General features: G+C 46.3%; 1 protein-coding gene across 7 annotated transcripts in view; it reads right to left on the bottom strand.

The window, feature by feature from the left end:
• The window catches only part of inpp4b (inositol polyphosphate-4-phosphatase type II B), a 141,752-nt gene that overhangs the window by 15,205 nt on the left and 105,749 nt on the right, over positions 1-20,798 (bottom strand). For all 7 annotated transcript variants that reach the window (XM_076032783.1, XM_076032778.1, XM_076032790.1 and 4 more), the window contains 4 exons: positions 13,362-13,545; positions 5,322-5,660; positions 3,607-3,745; positions 416-588 (listed from right to left, as the gene is read on the bottom strand). In XM_076032783.1, the coding sequence (XP_075888898.1) occupies positions 416-588; positions 3,607-3,745; positions 5,322-5,660; positions 13,362-13,545 (835 nt within the window). The remainder of the gene's footprint in view (positions 1-415; positions 589-3,606; positions 3,746-5,321; positions 5,661-13,361; positions 13,546-20,798) is intronic.

Raw genomic sequence — 20,798 nt, forward strand, 5'->3', positions numbered from 1 at the left:
CAAGCATGAGTTAGGGTGAAGGGATCGGTACAGTTCAGTGTCTGTCTTGATCTGACGAACTGCACCTGCTTGAAGTATGCGGAAAAAAACAAAAATCTTTTGGGAGTCCAGCATCTGCAGTGCTCGTGGACGTGTCAGCAGTCATAAGAGGCCCCAGAGGAAATTATTAATGATGTATACATAATACAGTTTGCACAGGCGAGGAGGGGCCCAAACTGATTTTTGGTCATTGGGCCCAAAATTGCTTATAGGTGTGAACGTAGGTGCAGATGGTTGTTTGCCTGTCAGAACCACCGAATACGGTGGCACTCTAACATAGCTGGGATCAGACTCCAGAGTTCTACAGCTTTGAGTGCACAACTGACGGCAAATCGTCAAAGTGACGGATGCGATGGATCCAAGTGTGGCCGCTCACTGCCTGACTGAAGACCACGTCTCGCCTCTGTTGGAGGGGGAAACCCTGCGGAATGCTGCACGCGGCCTCCTGCAGGAGGATGAAGGTCATGGCTCTCTTGGCCTTCTCGCCCACCTCCATCACGCACTCCTTCAACTTGGTCACCAGAGGGCGCAGATGCTCCCTCCAGTCGCCTGTGGGGTTTGGGATGGGGAAGAGGGGGTGTGAGGAAGAGAAGAGAAGAGCGGGAGGGTCGTCAGATAATAATAATCGTGATCTTGTGACACGCCATCGAGTTTTGTGTGGATTTGTGTTACCGCACAAAGTGATTTAGACGAGCCGGCAGCTAGAACTTGCACTGAAACAAACTTGATAAAAGCACATGGAAAAGGGGGACACGATGCATGAAGTGTTTTGTTTGATTTCCAGCTGCCTGACGGCACAGACTAACAAGGGGTTTGTTTGTGCAGAACAAAATCTGAACGCTGCCTTGACGCACAGTTCACATGAACCACTTCTAAAGCGTGGACCCAGATTATCAGTCTGCTGCTTTTAATAAACGTCCCACACAGCTCAACTCCACCAACTTGTTGTTGCTCCCACCAATGTGAATGAACCAGAGAGTGCTGCTGCTCTTGGCCGGGCTTTAAATAACCACACAAACACACTGACAAAACCAATTTCAAATTGCTGGGGAAAAATAAAAACTAGAGAGCTGCCCGCGCTTGCACTGGTCCCATAATGAAAAAAGGGTCCTTAGTGAGGCCTTTAGCTGATAGCTCTCATTACAATCATGAATAAACTGCCTGTTTCCACACGGCCGTTGTCATGTTGACAGAGGAGGAACTTAACAGTCGAAGGATACAAGCGCGCCGTGGAAGCACTCTGATTGTTTCTACATCTATTTTGCCAAGCAATGGCCATTCTGATGGACTAAACACATAACACAGCAGTTCCCACTGTTCTATCGCTATACCCTCACACATGCCATCATCTATCATCATCAACGTACAATTTTGGGTCTTCATCTGTTTTGTTTTGAACATTTTTATTTATTTTTTATTTTTTATTTTTTTTATAAATCTAATGCATTCCAACAATGCCATCAGGCTGCAGACTAACCACCCCCCTCCACCTTTTGTCACCGCACATGCGCATAAAAAAAACTGCTTGAAAGGAGCATGAGTGCAGCCTGTGATCCCATGGCGACCTACAGGCGTTTTTCCTTTCCCAACGTGCCGTGCTCTTTTACGCCTAACGGACGGTCTCTACATCTTCCGGCAGGGGGCAGTGTTGCATAAAGTTAAGCTCCAACTTTTTTTTATTTTATTTTATTTATTTATTTATTTATTTTAAATAAATGACGTATGCATCAGCGGCAACACGCTGACAAGAAATTGGTGGGGCGCACGCGCACGTGCACAAACAGACGGGCACCCACGCACTCACGTGCACGCGCGGACTGGGAACATATAGCACGTCAGGACTCTTCCCCTCCCCTCTTCTCCCCCCCTCCGCTGCCCTGCCACAGAAATCACGTCTTATCTCAATCTGCAAACAGCACCTTTGCTCGGGGGGGGGGGGGGGGGGGGGGGGGGGGGGTGAGGAAGAGGAGGAGGAAACAGAACTCCAGCTGTCATCACTGCGCTAGCCCACCTGTCCAAACACACCGAGCCCCCACCACGCCTTGACAGCCTGTGCTTTACTCCCTCCCCCTCCTCCCCACACCACCACGGTCATTATTCCATCCGTGTTTGCCCTCACACCGGCAGATGACCACTTGCCTCGAGGCCGTTCGCCGTCTTAATAAAGGTTGCAGCCGGCTTATCTTTTTTCCAGCCTCCTCACCAGGTGGATGGCCTTGGTCTTACCTGCCAGCACACTTAGTACACACCCACACACACACACACACTGAAAACCATGCACAGACCGATACCACTGCGCAAACTGCAGGGCATCTGCGTCTTAGTGTTTGTGCGTTTGCCCATGATGTGTACACACACACACACACACACACACACACACACACACACACACACACACACACACTTGCTGATCCTCCTGGTGTCGCCTGGTCAGGCTAATGCCTCTGCTCTGCGTGCCAGCTGGCCGTTGTGGCACGCTGGCCACTTGTCTGGCCGGCAGTGAGAGGCAGGATTTCATTGGACAGAAGGCGAAACTGGGCAGCTTGCGGCCACCAGTGAATGGCTGTGAATATCAAATACGGCTTTTATCCACTCCTCTGGCAAGGGTTCGTGCGTCTCTGTCACTAACGGGGCGCCTCAGAGTTGGACCTCGAGTTCTCGCCTCACTCCTTTCACCTGATAGCGGAAAAACTTTCGCTGGCTGATAGGACTTTCCTCACAGCATTCATTTGGGTTCTGTCTTTTTGTGAGTGTCTCATGAATGGTGTCTTAAAGCTAGAAGTCTATTTAATTTGGAATGGAAATTTGTTTTCATAAAAACTAGTCGGTTCTGAACTTTAAAAATAAATAGAAAAGATGGGGCAAAACAATCAAATGAATCAGAGGGAAGTGTATTTAAATTTACTGTGTACCTTTTCAAAAATAATGATTTAATGCTTTTCCTTCTTTTCCCCTGGCCTTGAAGACAACTAAAAAAAATGTGGTGGCGTATTAAAGAAAGAAAGTACAGTCTGACTCTTCATTAGACTCATGATGCATTCTTTGTACTTCTGATGACAACAAAAGAAAAATCTAGCCAAAACATGGACTCAGATAAACTCCCAAGACATGGTGGCCAGGGGAGAATAAAATCAGTGTGATTGAAAGGAACAAACAGAAAACACGAATAAAATGAATAATGATACTAATGATGATGATCAGAACAACTTGCCTTAATTTAACTAGTTTAGAGTAGCCAGCCTCCAGGGCAACTTGGCATTAACTTCTCATAAGAAAATAAACTAAAACATCAATTTGCTGCTCTCATATGTCGACAACTCTTTGTGAATTTCCAGCACATTATTCACTTTGTGTGCCTGAATGTGTTACCGTCAGTTTAAATAAAGGGTGGGAGGGACAGCAAAAGTGATGTATGTCCAACATGGTGAAGCGTGTTGTTGGGCTTCCGTGCGGAGGGCGGCTGGGTTTGTCGGCCAGCGGCTGGAGAGGCTGCTGTGCTGCGCTGCGCTCTGCTGTGGATTCGGACCGGGCGGTGCCAGATAAGAGAGTCATAATAGGAGTCATTACCGGGGTTGTGCGAGGTGATGACATCGGCCAGCTGCTGCTCAGGGACGGGCTCCTGCTTGCCGGGGTCCCCCTCTTGGAGTTTGTCCACCATGGCGATCACACAGTTGAGACATTTGGCCACGCTGGCCCAGACCCTGTCCTGGAAGAGTGAAAATGCTCCGTGAGCGCACAGACCGACACCGACTGATTGGAATCTTTTGCTTTTTCGCGACAGTTTAGACATAAAAATTCCCCCCTTAGCTTCCACTGGGCTAGAAAAGGTGCTTCCCCTCTTCAGTCTACAGTGTCCAGAAGGTCAACAGGAAATTGCTGTCTGGATATTCTGAGATTACACTCAAAGTGTCTGGATTGTTTCCAGTTTTACCCCCACCTTTCTCTTTTCTTCTGAGCGCCATCTGTTAGTGGATGATGATGGTTTTGCTTCTTAGGCGAGCGTGCACGTGTGTGTGTGTGCGTGTGTGTGTGTGTGTGTGTGTGTGTGTGTGTGTGCGCATGCGTGCAGCTGTGACAATCCAAGAGTGTTTGCTCTGCGTGTATTTTCGTCCCTGTCACTTCAAACGTATGGCTTGAATATTTTACAACGGTGAGGAATATTTTGAGGGGTAATTAGGCGCCGGGTGCTCAGAAATCGTGGTAATCTCCTGCTGTCAGTGTGACGCACGCACACACACAAGAAAAAAAAACAAAAAAACAGATGAAAAACGCAACAGCCACACACAGTTCAATGAAATGATTCATTTTCAGTGGCAGGGATAGTAACAACATCTTCAACAGTGTTTTTCCTCACTTCAACTCTCGTCAATGCCATAGAGGGACCGCTAGTATGAAGTCTGATTTTGACTTTACCTATTACGAAAATGCTTAATCACAGTGATAGTATTCTGCCCTGTCGCTGAGGATAGATGCACAAGCATAATAAATAAAGAATCTCTGACAGTTTTGACAGGCAGCTTCAAGAGACAATTCACTCAAAATTGAAATTTCCCCTATTCCCTACATGGCTCCAATATCAATGGAGCCTCTAGGGACATTTTCTAATCCACATGACTTGAGTCATTCTTCAGTTTCACGGAGGCAAAGAATTACAGAATCTGCCAAGTGAAATCCCACTGTTGTCAAGGACACAAACATTACAGCTACAGACAACGACAATCGGCTCCTGGAGTGCCATCCAAGCGTGCAGAAGATTCTACCATTGAACCTGACTTGGAAACGTGAAAGGTCCAGTGTGTAATATATAGCTTGATTTATGATCTTTATATAGGTAAAAGCTTAATATATTGCCGATAAATACATTAATAAAAGTGAATACTCGCAGTACAATGAAAGTAATTTGGTTTTCCTACACTTAGAATGATGGTCTTATATTTATATATACTGTAAGAAAACTGCTCCTGGTAAGCTGCTATCTTGCACTGCCATATTTCTAGGGAAGCCTGGTGTGGACAATCCAGTCAATCCAAGTTTCGTAAATAGGGTGACTGCTCGCGACCTCAAACAAACCAACAAAGAAAAAGGTGGACGAGGTATCCAGGTTTGGGTGCGCAGGCCACCGTAGTTCACGGGGAGAGAAGGGAGAGTGAAAGACGCTGCAATCTGAAATGTAATGACTTGATGTCGCTGTTCCTTCTTCAAAAACTCCAAATATTACACACTTAACCTTTAACGGGCTGTTTTCAGCCAAAATACACTGTGTACACCGCAAATGTGCTCACCCATTCCTCCTCGTCATACTCGTTGTGGTGCGGGATGGAGTCCTGGTGCTTCAGCTGCGCCCCCTCCGACCTGGGCGTGGTCTGCGAGCTCCCCACGTTGTTGCACACGGCTGTGCCGTCTGTGGCCGCCACTGCTGTGGGACTGTGGCCCGGCAGACCCTGCGCCGGGCCCTGGCTCTGTTCACATCCTCCAGGGCTGTGGCCCTGCTGCTGCTGCTGCTCTCCTGCCACCGCCGTCTGCTTCTGGCTCTTTGACACGTAGCCAGGCCTCGCCGTGTGCAGTGCCAGCAGCGCACTCTTGACCATTTCATCCTTGAGCGTGTGGACAAACTGCTCCGTCTGCAGTGGAGGAGAGAGAGTTTGGAAGCGATGTGGACAACACCAGTTAGTTGGGGTCTGGAGACTAATTTGGAAAATAGCTTTGAATTATTATTTTGCAGTTCACAGAAAATTAAGTTTCTAAATTTTGAGTATTTTTGGTCAAATTATGGGAAACAAATCATGGTACATTTTATGTTTATTGTGTTGGATGAATTTTTTTCAGACGAATTTGGAGGATCCAGATATTGCGTTTGGCAATGTCCTGTTTGGCAATCCATTGCTCAACCATTTGGATCTCATTCCATTTGGGTGCACATTAACTAGCCCTTAGTGACATAGAACCTTTAAGAGCCACTGTGGCAGTCATTATGCCAAGTCAACAACTGGGCCATTCATACCTTCATACCTGTCAGAACTCTGATTGTGGGTTGGAGCTAGGGTGTGGTTTTTGCAGTCCCGTTCTATGTGCTGCCTGTTGTTGGGCCGGAGAGGCTGTCATGATTGTTTGAAAAAAGCCTAAATAAATCTTCAGTTTAATTCTTGAGAACAGATTCCAGCACTTTTATTCAAGATTTAACAAGCGGACAGCCACACAAATGAGGAACTCCAGGCACCTAAACACCATGAGGGAGAGAAAAAAGGAACCATTTCAAGCAGGCAAGTCTGGAAGGAAGGAAGGCGACGGACGCCACCGAGTGTTTTTTTTCCCATTTCTGCAGAGTCGCCGATGCTCTGTGGCGACGGCGGCAAACAACAAACAATTCAATTACTCCTCCTTCCAGCCTGCCTCTCCGAGGAACGCAACTCCTTTAGTCCCAAATTCAAGCAGTTACTGTAGGTTGACGATGATCCTGGCACTAAGGAGCCTTCTGCTCGCCGCCGAACAAATGATGAGGGCTCTCCAGAGTAATTGAGTTAGTGCTGCAATAAGCAATTTTTTCTCCCTCTCGCCATTCCGAACAAAAACAAGACCCAAGTCATCCAGGAATGCAAACCCGAGAGGTCATTGTGTACGTATATAGTTTTTGTTCGGCAACCCCCCCCCCCATCTCCTTCCGCGCTTTTAAATTCCAATATGTGGACTCAATTGTGAGCCTGCTGAGATTTTAAAAGAGGGAAGAGTTGGTTTGTAGTCGGTAGTCGTGGAGGTAAACGTGACCCCCGTGAACCACTGCGGTTGGTTGAAAGGATGCACCGCCTCCTTCCCTGGTCTTAATGCCCTGCTCCACTCCGCGGATGCAGTTAAGCCCTGATGTGCAGGTAGCAAATATGCCTCCAACCATCCAAAAAAAATGAGCTTGATGGTTTTGAAATAAGGTACGATTGGCTGCTGCCGCCTTCAGATGACGGCGGTAAATGCTGCCACCAACAAAAACTGGAGAAAAAGAAAAGTCACCGGGTGTAGTGAACCCTCTGGCGTTTATCTGTAAATGATTTAGTTGGAGAGAAATGAAGAGATTTCTTGCACTCTGCTTCACCCTCAGTACATTTATTTGCGCCGAGTGAGTGATGTAAGAGGCGACACGATGGTGCGGCGGTTCGCGATGTCACAACAAGGTCGCGGGTTCATTTCCCGCGTTCAGTCTGAGTTGTCAAACACATGCACATTAGGCTAATATTAATGCACTTGCACATTAGCCTAATGCATGTGCAAATTTGAGTGTGGTTGTTTGTCTCCACGTGGCCCAGAGATGAACCCGACCTGCCCAACGCGCGGCCCTGCCTTAAACCAAGACAGCTGGCATAGGCTCCAGCCTTTCAGCGATGCTGACTGCTGAATAAGCAGCGATTAAAAAAAAAAAATGGATGGATGGAGTGAATGATGGATGGAGTGAATGAGTAAATTTAAACAAGATACTTGGCCTAAAAGAGAAAACAAATACAAGACATCATGTCTGTAATAAGCTTGTTCTTTTTTATATGTTGACATATTTGTAAATATTTAACGTTCAAATCCATAAATACAATCAGACTTTTTTACACTTTTCTTGCACATGGCGCTGTTTGCTTGGAGTCAGTAAACAGATATTTTGGGCTGCTGTCACTCTGTACTTTCTTGCGTCACGCCTCTTGTCTCTCCTTTTGCAAAAATAGCTTCAGGTTATAAAGTTCATATTTCCCTCATTAATGATGTATCACTTCACCCATCTGCTGCTAATCAGAATGATTATAAAACACGGTCCACAGATTCCAACCGGTGCTGCAACATAAACATAATTCACCTGCTGATTCACACTCCTGCTATGTAAATGTACAAAATATAACGTACGTACACTGTTGTAAACTGCCTCTCAGCTGTTGTTGACAATGCTCTATTTAGTCCTTCGTTTTGACTACTTCCACTAAGTGGCTCATTTCTACCGTTACATAAAAAGAATCTTACATTTTTAAATCTCGTATTTTTACCACTATGTGGTAAAATATATAATTGCTTGTTCATACAAATAGCTGATCAGCCAATCACATTGCAGGAACTTCATGCAAGTACGTAGATGTGGTGAAGACGGCGTGCTGAAGCCGTAAGCAGGCATCAGAAGGAGGAAGAACATGGGTTTTTAGTGACTTTGAATGCAACATGGTTGTTGGTGCCAGACGGGCTGCAGGTCTGAATACTTCACAGACTGTTGATCTACTGGGACTTTCATGCTTCAACCATCTCTAGGGTTTACAGAAAATGGAAAAAAGAGAAAACAACCAGTGAGTAGCAGCTGGAAACCATAGAAAGGCATTAGTGACTCCAATAACCACTGCTTACACCCAGGGTCTGCAGAATAGCATCTCTGAACACACAACACCTTCAACCTTGAAGCAGCGTCCTCTAAATACATACACTAACCGGCCGCTTCATTAGGTACCCAGTACTAGCAAGGTGTGTAAACTGCTCTGTCCTTGCATTTGTCTTTTAATGACCCATTTGATGAATGTATGAGCCGGGCAGGAAAATTATGAATGCAGTGGAAACAACACAGCGTTAAATTCAGATCCACTTTAATTGGCACGCCTAGATCAGAACGAGAGCCTCTGCTGTAAGTCAACAAAGTGAAAGCTGAAATCTGTGGAGAAGAAGAAGACACGTGTAATTGGCTGAGAAGCAAGTTTTCTGGGGGAGCCCTGTTCTGCCACGCAAGCTACTGTTTACTAAGTAAACATCATTTCAAGGGATAAAAATGTTTAAATGGCCGAGGGGAGGGGAGGGGAGGGGAAAAGAGCTTCAGTGTGCAGTTAACAGGAACTGCGAATTCTAAATGCAAATTTGTATTCAAATGGAACTCTGCTTATCTGACCTCGGTGTTAATTTGCAATCTATGAGCACATGCATTATTCATGATCTCTCCTAAGATAAGTGAGCAAAGCCACACTTTGGATTTTAAACAATAGGGATCATATTTGCATAGTGGCGCAATGCATGTGTTTGACGACGGCGCCACTTATAATGTGAATGTCGGAAATGTTCAGTGTTCAAATCGACTATATTAATCTTGGGAGATTGATATTTAATCTCATGGCCTGAAAATGCAGCAGTAAAAAGCCTTACCGCACAACGATATTAGAAGGCGAAAAAGGCATAGGAGAAAGAAAAATTGCAGTTGACGTTTGGCAAATAACTATAACAACTGAATATTGCAATGCCGGCGCATAGACATTGTTTTACGTGTGTCACGCTGCAACAGGGTGATGCATGCAAAGCAGGCAGCCGAGCTCTGGCACGGTCAGGACACTCTGAGCGCAGGCCAGCAGGGTCCTCATGCTCAGAATGCACAGCTGGTCCTGTGTGAGCGCTCTCTGAGAGACCAGTGGGCGCCATTTGACATTTACTCACTCAATCATGCAGGTCTTGCGCCTATTAACTCAAACCTTGGGTTGCCATCAGATGCAAACATTGCAAATTGTACCAGGTGTCTGAGGCTTTTTCACTGCAGCTGTTTCAAACATCTCGATATGGGCAAAAGTGAAACCTAATAATCATCACTGCTTGATAAATAATCAAACAGTCAGATTTGAAACTCACCTCAGCACCTGCCAAACTTTCCTGCTCAATTATCTTGTAACATTTTTCACATCTCTGTCAGCCACGAAAGCATCATTATGAACTTGCAAAGAAACTTCATATCTGGTAGATTTTTATGAGCCTGTCCGAAAATCTTACAGACCAATCAGCAGCTGGCATTGGGAGAGAGAGAGAGAGAGGGAGAGAGAGAGAGAGAGAGAGGGAGAGAGAGAGAGAGAGAATGTTGTTTGTCTGTGATGAAAACAGGAAGAGAAGAAGTCTTAGTTGCCAGTTTCAAACAGGTTTGAGCCTCCCAAAAAATGAAAAAATGTCTGCAGGCCTTTTTGCTAGATGGGGATGTAAAAGTTGTAAAAGGTCTTTAATAAAATCACAGCATCCAGCGCATCAGTTCACCATCATCCATTTGTCCTCCTCGATACTGGAAAAGGAACAGGTTTCGTACCTTGTACAATCAACTGCTGAGTGCGGCAAAAACAACAACAACACACACACACACGCACGCACACACACACGCACACACACACACACACACACACACACACATGAGGCTGCAGGATTCACACCAGTTACTGCTTTCACTTTGGCGCACCAGTCGAACTAAAGCGGCCTTTTCTCCTGCGCGCGCTGATACTACCCCCCTTTGTGCAGCTACCTGCTCCAGAGATCAGAAACCTTGAAACTCCGCTGGGAGCAACTGCCGGAGTACAAACGCCTCTGCGGACGCAAGTGCGGGGGGTTGGGCGAGGGGAGGGGGCAAAGTTATGTTTGATCTAAAAATGAAGAAAACTGAAGGAATGTGTTCGCCCCACATGGTTTCAAATGGCTTTTCCCTGCAGGCTGAGTGGATTTTAGCGGAGTTAAAAATAGGGGGCTTTTTAAACCGACTCGAAACAGTTGCTCGAAAGGTGAGGTGAAGCCCCGGCGGCGCCGCCGGTCGGAGTCCGGCAACACTCGGCCACGAGGGGGCCCGCTGTTGCGCTTGGAACGTAAAAACGTACGTCGCAGCTCGTCTTGGGGAGCGCGTGACCGCCGGCGGAGTGAAAAACTGGCAAAACCATCGCCTGGCGAAGACGACCGGCAGAGCGCATTCGGTGACACAAACATGCTGAAGGGTGAGGCAAAGCGCGAGGTCTCGAGTGTGACCTGCGAAGGTTCTCAGCGGTTCGTCTTAGCCGGCGAGAGTTAAACAGCAGACAACCAGGAAGCGAGCTCAGTTGCCTGCTTCTTAACTCGATAAGACACGGCGGCCTCGGGTCAGCCGCTCCGGACCGGCGAGAAAAGGAAAACATTCCAGAGACTGTGAATACATGAGGAAAAAAATAAAGGTTTCTGCAGCCTTGTGATTTTCTTTCTCTGAGGCAGTGAATCGCTGTCTCCACTGAAGAAATCCACAAATACCCAGGAGATGAACATTAAAATAAGCCCACCTTTATTTAGGTGCCCTTTGAAAGGTTTCTGAGCAGTTTATCTGTCTGAGTGACACAAGCTTTGTGTCTGACCCTGACTTTTTTGAGGGGGGGTCTAGTCTTATTTATTTATGTATTTATGTATTTATTTGTTTATTTATTTATTTTTCGTTCAGAGAGGATAAAAGGTACTGTATTACTATTTACATCTCTCTATCTATTCATTTATTCCATTAAATATATAAAATGCTGCTACTGATCCGCGGTTGACACCGACGACTTACAGATAGGCGACGCTCTGATCCAAGTTCATCAGCTCTGACACCAACAACGCTACCTGAGCTTCTGATGTGAGGCAGCAGCATAACAAGCGCTGCCAAAGAGGGGCTTGATGAATATTCATTGAACTATAACACATCAAATTATTATTATTTTTATTATTCTCCCAGTGTAGCATCACACTTGTTGACACACTTGACTCCAATGTTGGCTCGGTAGACAAAAGCACAAAAAAAGAATACGAATAAACACCAGGAAGTTTCAACTTTACATCCCAATTCAGGCGATCGATGATTCAGGCTGAATAAATAAAATGAACCAGCTGCACGTTGCAAGTGCAAACACGACTGCAAACACAAAGTGTGTGGCGGTGGGAAGAAAACATGCGGCCTCTGTGTTTTCAGTGATGAGGAGAATCTCACTGATGTGACAGACGGAGAGATGTGGGGTGCGGGAATATTGATAAAAACATAAAGAAGTGGCGACGCTTAGCAGCTTTGGAAGTTCGGAAAGGGAGCTGTCACACTGACATCAGACGCGCAGAGCGCTTCACACCTTCTCTGCCTTCTGACACACGTACACACACCCACCCACACACGCACACAGCTTGAGATTTTAATCAGAGCAGCAGCCCTGTCTGTGCTGACCAGGCCAGGGGTTTACTTGGCCAGTGTGTGCGTGTCTAATCAAGGATGAGAGGAAGTGGTGACAGAGCGAATGTACCTATTAAGGAGGCTGATTGCGCTCTGTTCCACCGTGGCAAAAACAATCTCTCCCACAACAGATTGCAATCTGACAGCACCAGATGTAATTCATTAATTATACTGATAAAAAAAAAACTGGACTCCATAAACCCTCCATGCTGCCATTCACTTTTGTTTAGTCTGGATTTTTTTTTTTTTTTTTAATGAGTTTGTCCTGAGGCTGTCCGTTTACTGTTTGTGTGTGTGTGTGTGTGTGTGTGTGTGTGTGTGTGTGTGTGTGTGCAACTGTGATGGAGCAAATGCGGGATGACAGTTTTAAAGTTATTTTACGAGTTGCCAACTTCTTAAAAAAACATTTTGGGGGGGAAAATGCAAAAGGTTAATTAAAATAAACCAGTTAAGGCGACGCATCACAGGCTTCCTGCTAGTGATGCATGATAGCGCTGATCCAATATCAAGGGAAAGGTTGGAAAAGGTGGTATTGCTTAAACCCATATTATGCTTTTTATTGATTTCAATACACTAAGAGTGGATAATATATAAAAAGGAAAAATATATTTCAATCACAGATTACCTGTTTTTATTTGTTAATCCTCAGCGGCAACCGAAAACTGAAAAATTCAACTACAAGGTAACTACTGAAAGAGTGCTTTACTGTTTTTTATTTAAACAAGCCTATCAAATATGGCTTCACTTTGTGCCTGCCTGGTATTTACTGCATAATGACAATAAGGAAATCTTCAATGTTAATCAATCAGCTTCCCTGTTGCCTTCTCAGACCTCACCCCTCACTCTCAAGCTTTATGCCATACTTTACTTTGAGAAGTGATCCTGTACTGCACAATGCAGGGACTGAACACTATCTCTTGATAAACTCAGGTCCAGTATCATCAGTATGAACCGGAGAAAAGCTGATTTTTCACTTTCATATTGAAGAAGGCAGTGTTTTTGTTTGCTCGGATAAAGTGCTTCCAGACTGCATGACCTGGCCTGCCATGATCGCTGATGGCGTCAGTCGTCAGCAGAGTGTCTCTCTCTCTCTCTCTCGCTCTCTCTCTCTCCCTCTCTCTCTCTCTCTAGCCGAGGCTGCTGCTCTCGTGCCGCCGAGTCACGTGGCACCGCGGCAGCGGGGAAGGTGCGAGGGGAAGGTGCACGTCGGGAAATGAAAGGAGCGGGGACGTGTCTATTCTTTTTTTTTCGTGAAGAGGGGGTGGCTGCGGAACATTGAAGAGGAATTGAAGCCGAAATCAATATTGGTTTCAGTGTCATCAGCATAGTGAAGAGGGATAAAGACGTCCCCTTGACGGACGGAGGCAGGTACCTTGTCACACAGGCTCTTGAGCGTGTCCCTCAGTCCTGGGGAAGAGCGTTCCTGCGCCGCCTGGAGCAGCTGGTCTGCTAAGCTCGCGATGAGGGGCTGAAGGAGGCTCATGGTGCTGAGTACCTCCTGAGCTTTGGCCGTGTGCTCTGGAGAGTAGTAGATACACTGGTAGGCAGTGCTGAAGCTGTGGCGGAGGGACAGAAAAAGTAACCATTCAGGTTCGACATAGTAAATGGATGCAGAGACAAGAAAACCAAACACAACATTGTGGAGATCACTTCTGATGTTGGTTTACAGGTGTTTGTCATAGACAGCAAGCGTAAAAAGCACTAAACTGCACTTTCAAATCAACCTTTCGCTTAAATCGTCAACTGAATTTGCTGTGTTTTGCTAATGGAAATCAAATAATGATCAAATTTTAGTTTCCCTGCCCAGCTATTAGCCCCACCGCCCCCCCCCAACAAGCTCAAATGAAAAAGACAAAATTTATTTTTTCTCAATAATAACAGAACTCGTAGCACTTGTCGTGTACTCACAGTGCCGCTCCAATCCCATAAAAGAGGCCGAGTCAGTTCCCTTATTATCGCTCATTTTCTTACTTTATTTTTAGTGCCACTTGACCATGCAGCCCAGCGTTGGTGTACCCAACTAAAGACTATCAAACGGCAGCTAAATCTCATAAAAAGAATATTTTCACCACAGCGGAAGAGAGTTTTGCTATGCTAAAATGTTCCCCATGTCCCAGTGCGCTTCAAACAGCAGGACCAACGTTGTAAATGCCAGCGGTTGCACCTAATTGTATTTACTTTACACCCCATAAATCACTGATCATCACTTAACAAAGGTAATGGTGCTTCAGTCGGATGAGGCTAAGTGCTGCGACAGTAGGGGAATCCTGGATATTTGTCGAGCTAATTTTTTTTTTTCCGCAGCCCTGAAAGATTTTCAGCTTTACAGGTACCCAGACTGGACCTGCAGTCTAATGTCAACCCATTTTTGCTCCATGAATAATTAATACCCCCCCTTTCCTCACATCTGGCAAGCTATTTAATCTCAGACAAAAACACCTTTTGTCAGGTCCTGGTTTCAGGGCAAATAGCTCCAATCAAAGGCCTGTCCTCAGGTAGAGTTCCAGTGACTCTAAAATGAAATTCCGCCGACTTCATGCCACCGGGTCGCGGCGTGGAGCAGGGCAGTCATTTGCAACCCCCCCAGCTAGTTCAGAGCCGGCTCTGCGAGATTCTATGTAGGCCAGAGCCCAGAGCCCCATCCTGAGGCATGACTGACAGAAGAGACAGGGGGAGCGGAGGGGGAAGGGACGGGGAGACGTGATTGGCTGGACCAAATGCCTGGTGTAGCACAGTGCTCCCTGAAGTAGGGGCGACGTCTTCAGGTGTGGACCCGTGGAAGGTGGCACCACCTGCTGCGTCAACGGAAGCCTGCAGTCCTTTGGAAATTAGGCGCAGCGCAGACGCCGCTTACTACGGCTTTGACCGCCGAACGGCGCAATCTTGGCCTTGTCATTAGAGCTAATGAGACCCCCGGAGAGCTGCCACCCACCAGCTCAAAGACAATCAAAGGAATGGTTAAGTGCGGGCGCCGCGTGGAGCAAACAGCGTGAAACACTCGACCCCACCGAACACCCGCAGCCCCCCCCAACGCGCGCCGAGAACGACGAGGAGCAACTGAAGAATCTGTCGGCAAAGCGACGTCTGTAAAAACCCCTTTCATCTGCCGCACACTTACATCAGTCTTCCCACATTATGGAGAAGCAAAGCTGGATAAACTTTACGGAACTCGCAACAAGTGGATGTTGGGGTCGGGGGGGCAGCCGAACCCGGAGAAAAATTTGTCGGAAGAGGACAGCGGCCCGGGCGACTCAGATTCAATCGGCACCTCCTGTTGAGTCACAAGTACAAGTCCAATCCCATTAGGGAGCCAGTGTGAGACCTGCCACCTGATGCTTGGGGACTTGAATTGATCCCTTGTAAGGCCAACTAAGGCGAGGAACTTTAATTGTCTCATCAGCATTGGTGTCAGTTCCAGCCGGACCGCCCAGGCGACTGGGCACGTACAGGTGCAAAGTTGTTAAATTGGCAAAAAAGTGTATGTAAGGGGAATGTTGTTTGATTTCCTACCAGTATTTTGACCCCCCCATCCAAAGTGCCAAAAAATGGTGGTGACCCCAAAACAAAAACACTATAATCAGCCAACAATGCGCATGATAGATGAATAAATAAACAGAAGAGCTGAAAACCGCCCACCATAGTCTGGGTCCGACGTTGTGGTTGGACTCTGTCTGATGCTGACTCAAAAAAAACCCAAACAAAAACAAAAAAAGGGATCTCAAAGAAATCCACTTTCCCAAATAAAGACACACATCAAAGATTTCTACTGCTGTTTCAACCTTGGATCCTTAATAAAACAAATGTTGAATGTTGATGCAGCACTTGTGTTTTTATGTTTTATAAATAGTTTGAAATAGAACAGGAAATCCTGGAGTACAGAACGTGAAAACCTACAAGCTGATGTCTTGTAGCTACAACTGAACTGCTGCTGAGGAGGTCCGCTTTGATTGTATACAATTAATTAATATGAATCTTTAATGAAATCCATAATGTGCAAAGAGTCATTTGTCCGCCAACTATTAAAATGTTCTAGTGGGCATATAATTTCTCTAATGAATGAATATTTATGTGCTGATCTGCAGATCGAATTGCCTGAAATTACGCAACATCAAGCTCTCTCTGCGAGCTGAAGGCACAGACTGAGGAATGACACGGTGACCTCTGAGGGTTTCCTATTTCACCAGAATCACACTGCTGTTTAACAACATTGAATCTCTACATAAAACATTTGCAAATCGATTTAAAAGAAGGTTTTCCATTTAGCCTATTTTTAGCTCACAAATACACAAAATGAAAACGGCTGCGATGAAATTGATTGTGTCCCCATTTCTTCTCAATAACATTAATGGTGCATGTGAGCCACAGCAAATTTAATTTCCTCTCTCCTGATGAGTTTTTGCCATTTGAAAATTACATAAATTTTGGACGTTTCATACAATAAGAAGTTACATCAATCTGGTTTCAGAGCAGACTTGGACTAGATGTTACAGACGCGTGCATATTCCCCTCCTGGGACATAATATTACGTTTTTCCTTTCTGGTGAAGTTCCTCCAGGACCCCATTACATGACGTCAGTGCGTCGCCGCCAGGGGGAACGGGTGCTTTTAGAGGAAATTGCCGTCAGTGCCTACCGTACTCAAAGATAATGTACGGTAATGGATTCATCTTAATCCCGTCTAGTTTCCACGAGCACTTTGGCCGAACCAGACACCTCCAGTCGTAAAAAATACCAAAGGTGTGCTCGCCTTCCCTTCAGACTCATCGCCCTCAATCATCTGCGCTCCACATAAGCAACAGCTGTAGTTTACCAGGAAAAAAACAAAACAAAAACAAAACACCCATCATCACAAATTTCCGACGTGGCAGCTGAATCCTACCGTCGAGGCTGAATGAAGATTACAAAATAACGGAAACAAGCCGGAAAACTTTTTATTCTTTGGTTGCCAAAGTTTTGCTTCGGGATCAATCGGAACTGGTTATGACCGTAATGAGAGTGAGACAACCGCCGCACCCAGCGGCCTAATTAAGCCAGCACCTCCAGTGCGTGTCTAATTAATAGTGGAGAGGAAAATTAATGAAGAGCTTGTGAGCTGCTGCTGACTGGCAGCGGGGCCACGACGGAGCCACGTCAGCGGCTCGCGGCGCTTCAGGTGACGGCCAAAGCCTCCTCCTCCTCCTCCATTTGGAACGCAGCGCTCTCACGCCAGCCGTTTACCACATGGCCGCGCCGAGGAAATAGAGTCCGCCGCAGATAGATCCGCGCCCAAAACAATCTCCTCGAGCCGCTAAACGCCATCTGCCGTCGGTCGCGGCATGGCCCCGGTCTCACATCAGTTCTCGGAGTAACCTCCAAAGATTTTTTTCCTTCAGCGATTCAGACGCAGGCTGGAAATCCAGATCTGAGACCCGGAGAGGCCTCGAGGCTCCTGCCAGGATGCCCCTTCATCATAAACGAGACGTGGAGCGGCCCCGACCACAGAGCAGGGGAACCTGCTAACAAGCTGACGTCCGACAGAGTCCCGGCCGCGTGGCCGCGTCCCGTCTGGACACGCTGCGTGCACGATCCTGGGACTTATTTTGTCGGACAACACGCTGCTGGTTGGTGTGCATGGGATTCTCAGCAACCTCAGGAGACTCTATTAGGTGTCATGTAGTTTCTACACTTGTCTGTGTGTCCTTGCGATAACTCCATATCGCAGGTCTGCAGGAGCGACCGGGAGGATTTGGGAAAATCTCGGAAAAGTCCCCCTCCCATCTCTCTACAGACGCAATTTATGCTGTGCTGGCTTTACCTCAGAAGTCGGAGTCTGGAGCCGGAAGCGATGTCGCCATTTCAGTTAACAATGTCGCACTTCTGAGTCAGAAAAGCAAGATGGACTGTGGCTGCAGGCGCATGCAATAGCTTACAGTTCAACGCACAAAACCAACATGCAGTATAAACATGTATACACTGCACACTAATGTCAACGTATCTGTTATTGACACAAAATACGTACTGGTATACTAGTATCGGAGGTGGAAGGCAATGAAGTACAAAAACTTTGTTCCTGTACATAAGTTCCATCAAGATTATTCTGTCACATGGTTTTTGCACAATTTTGCAATTTTTACAAAAGAAAATTATCAACAAATGTATTGTTTCATTAATGGCGAAAGAAAACTCCCAACTTTTTATTTAAGTACATTTTAGAATGTGTCCTCTCTTACTTTTACTTGAGTTAAGGAGTTGAATCAATGCTTTCACTTTTACTATTTTATTTACACAAGTATCTGGACTTTTCCTTAAGTAAAGAATGTGAATCATTTTGCCCCTCTGATTAATATGCATCAGGTTGCACAGTTTTCACTCCATGTGGCTAAAGGGGGCGTCGCCACGTTAGGAATCCGGAAACTCCAGGTCTGTTGGGAGTCCTTCAATTTCAAGCTGGTGATTCTGACAATGTAGCCGGTTGCCATCATGGAAAATCCCACATCTGGGGCGTTAACGCTACTGGCCATTAAAGGCACCTGTACGGCGGAACTCCAGTGCGTGGCCTCCGCCGACTCAGGAAAACAGCTGCATCCGCTCCATTAAGCGCTCGCATACATGTGCGATAAATCTGAGAAATAACGCGCAGACAAACACGCACATGCCGCCATCATCATCTCAGGTCGCCGCCTCCGAAAGGAAGTGGCCGCGTGTGCCATTATGCAGATCAGCTGGATAATTCACAAAAGGCCGTTTAGGGAAGATTGGACCACCTCAGCAAATCTCGCAGGCCCGTCTGCTGGGTTCAATTAAAAATGGATAAAAATCCAGTGACTTTTAAAACAGCCGTTTAAGTGGGACTGCATGCATTAATGAAAGATAAATGCTCTTGCCCTGTGTGGACATGTGCGGGGTCTTCTGGAGGAATACTAAGTGTAGCTATTGATTAAACTCTTTCCCGGCCCATCCTGAGAGATAAACTACATTGCCTCCTCAGATCACTGCCAACTTTGGCCTATTCGTCTTTTTTTTAATGGATCTGGAAAGAATCCTCCCCCCTCTCTCCTTGTGTCCAGAGAACAAAGATGAATAGTTCTTTCATGGCCCTCCTGGTAACACCTCTGTGCTCGGGCTTTTCCGCCTCATCCTCGCTCCCATTTCGTCCGCCTTTGATGAATTAATATCAGAATGAATAGCCGGGTCTAACATCCTGTTCCCGTTTTAATCAAATGTGATTACAAAAGGGGCCGCTCCTCAATGGTGAGAAGACACACTGCGCAAAGTATAATGAGTGACGGCGCCCGCGTGCGACTGCGCCGATCACCAGGCTTCACTTTACCGTGCAATTAATGACTCTTACCGATGTAAGTGCCTGGGGATGACAGCGCCTTTACATTACAGGGAATGGGCCATCCAATGTGTAGAATGTGCGTGCAGAATAAAGACAAATTAAACCATGAAAGAATGAATACTTCCAATTCAACGTGAGCCCGCACCCTCCTTAAAACCCGCAGAAATGCATTCCCGGTTCTGACGGTGACTGACAAATGACTGCATTCCAGGTCAGACGCAGATAAAACTATGTGCAAGCTGTAGTCAGTTAGCCAGGCAGAAAATTGGAAGGAAAAAAAAAAAAATTAAGCTACACTGAGTCATTAGCTAAGTCAAATATGAAACAAAAGGCTCCTGCTCCCCTGAGAATTCTTTTTCCAGTCTAATCCTTCACTCAATAGAATATGCAAACCTTATCCAGCAGATCACACCGACGATCCGCCGCAAAGCCACCTGCCCACTTCAGCGTAGCAAAGTCTTCACTTTATTATTTTTTATCAGCGAAATGCCTGCGACTTTCTTCGCCCCCTATCAACTTTGCCCATGTGATACCTCACCTCTCTTCATCTTGCCTCACTTGCCCCCTTTTCTTCCTTGAGCTGCAAACTCTGTGACTAATTGGATCTGGCGTGCTCTGTAATGACTTTGCTCTCTGTGGGGAGCGTTGAGAAAAATCACCTTTCATTTCTTCTGGCATCACTCAAGTGACCACATGAACTCCAGAGGCACAGTGCACACCTCCGCCCTGCGTCCAGAAGGTGAAGACGGAAAAAAAAAGAAAAAAAAAAAAGAAAGAAAGCAAGCTGCAGTATAGTGCTGATTCCAGGGCTGCGGAAGTCACACATACCTATATACTTTTCTCACAGCGTGTGTGCATGCACACATTTATCTTATTGCGTTTTGCCTGCGCCGAATGTAATCTTGCTAGAGGGCTCTGACTTCATTCAGCCAGCCCAGAGTGTTTGTGCGGCGAGGTGTTTCCCCCTCAGTAAAAGGAAACAAACAAGACATATTTCCCCCATTAGGCAGAGAGGCAGAGAGCTGCTCCGGAGCCACCGACAGAACTCAATCTAAACCTGAGAGGCTCCCTGTGCGCAGTGCCGTAACCCTCCCAAAAGATCTTGGGTTCACGCTCCTGTCTGAGCGTTTCTTGCTCTTTGAAGCAATCAGCGTCTCAGCTCGAGCTCCCACAGACTGAGCAGCGATTTGCCGCGGGCCAATCAACTAATCTTTGTCAGAAAACAATAGGCGATGCCCACACTGCAGATCTTGCTGCTCGCTTCTGATTTTAGGCTGAAATGAAAAATCTTAAGCGTGGTTGTTTACTTTATAAGCTAAACGCAACGGCCATCGGGCCTGTGTGCGACAAGACATGGCCTCATACTGTAATTACAGAGTAAATACAGAAGCTGTGTGTATCAATTTTTAGGTTGTCATGGAAATTGGTACCTAGAAGTTTTGTGATAGAAGTAGCATCACAAAAGATCAGCTATGTGTCTGAATAGGCA

This window comes from Nelusetta ayraudi, unplaced genomic scaffold (assembly GCF_046127955.1).
Source record: "Nelusetta ayraudi isolate G7.1 ecotype Tasmania unplaced genomic scaffold, CSIRO-AGI_Nayr_v1 ptg000004l, whole genome shotgun sequence".
Lineage (NCBI taxonomy): Eukaryota > Metazoa > Chordata > Actinopteri > Tetraodontiformes > Monacanthidae > Nelusetta > Nelusetta ayraudi.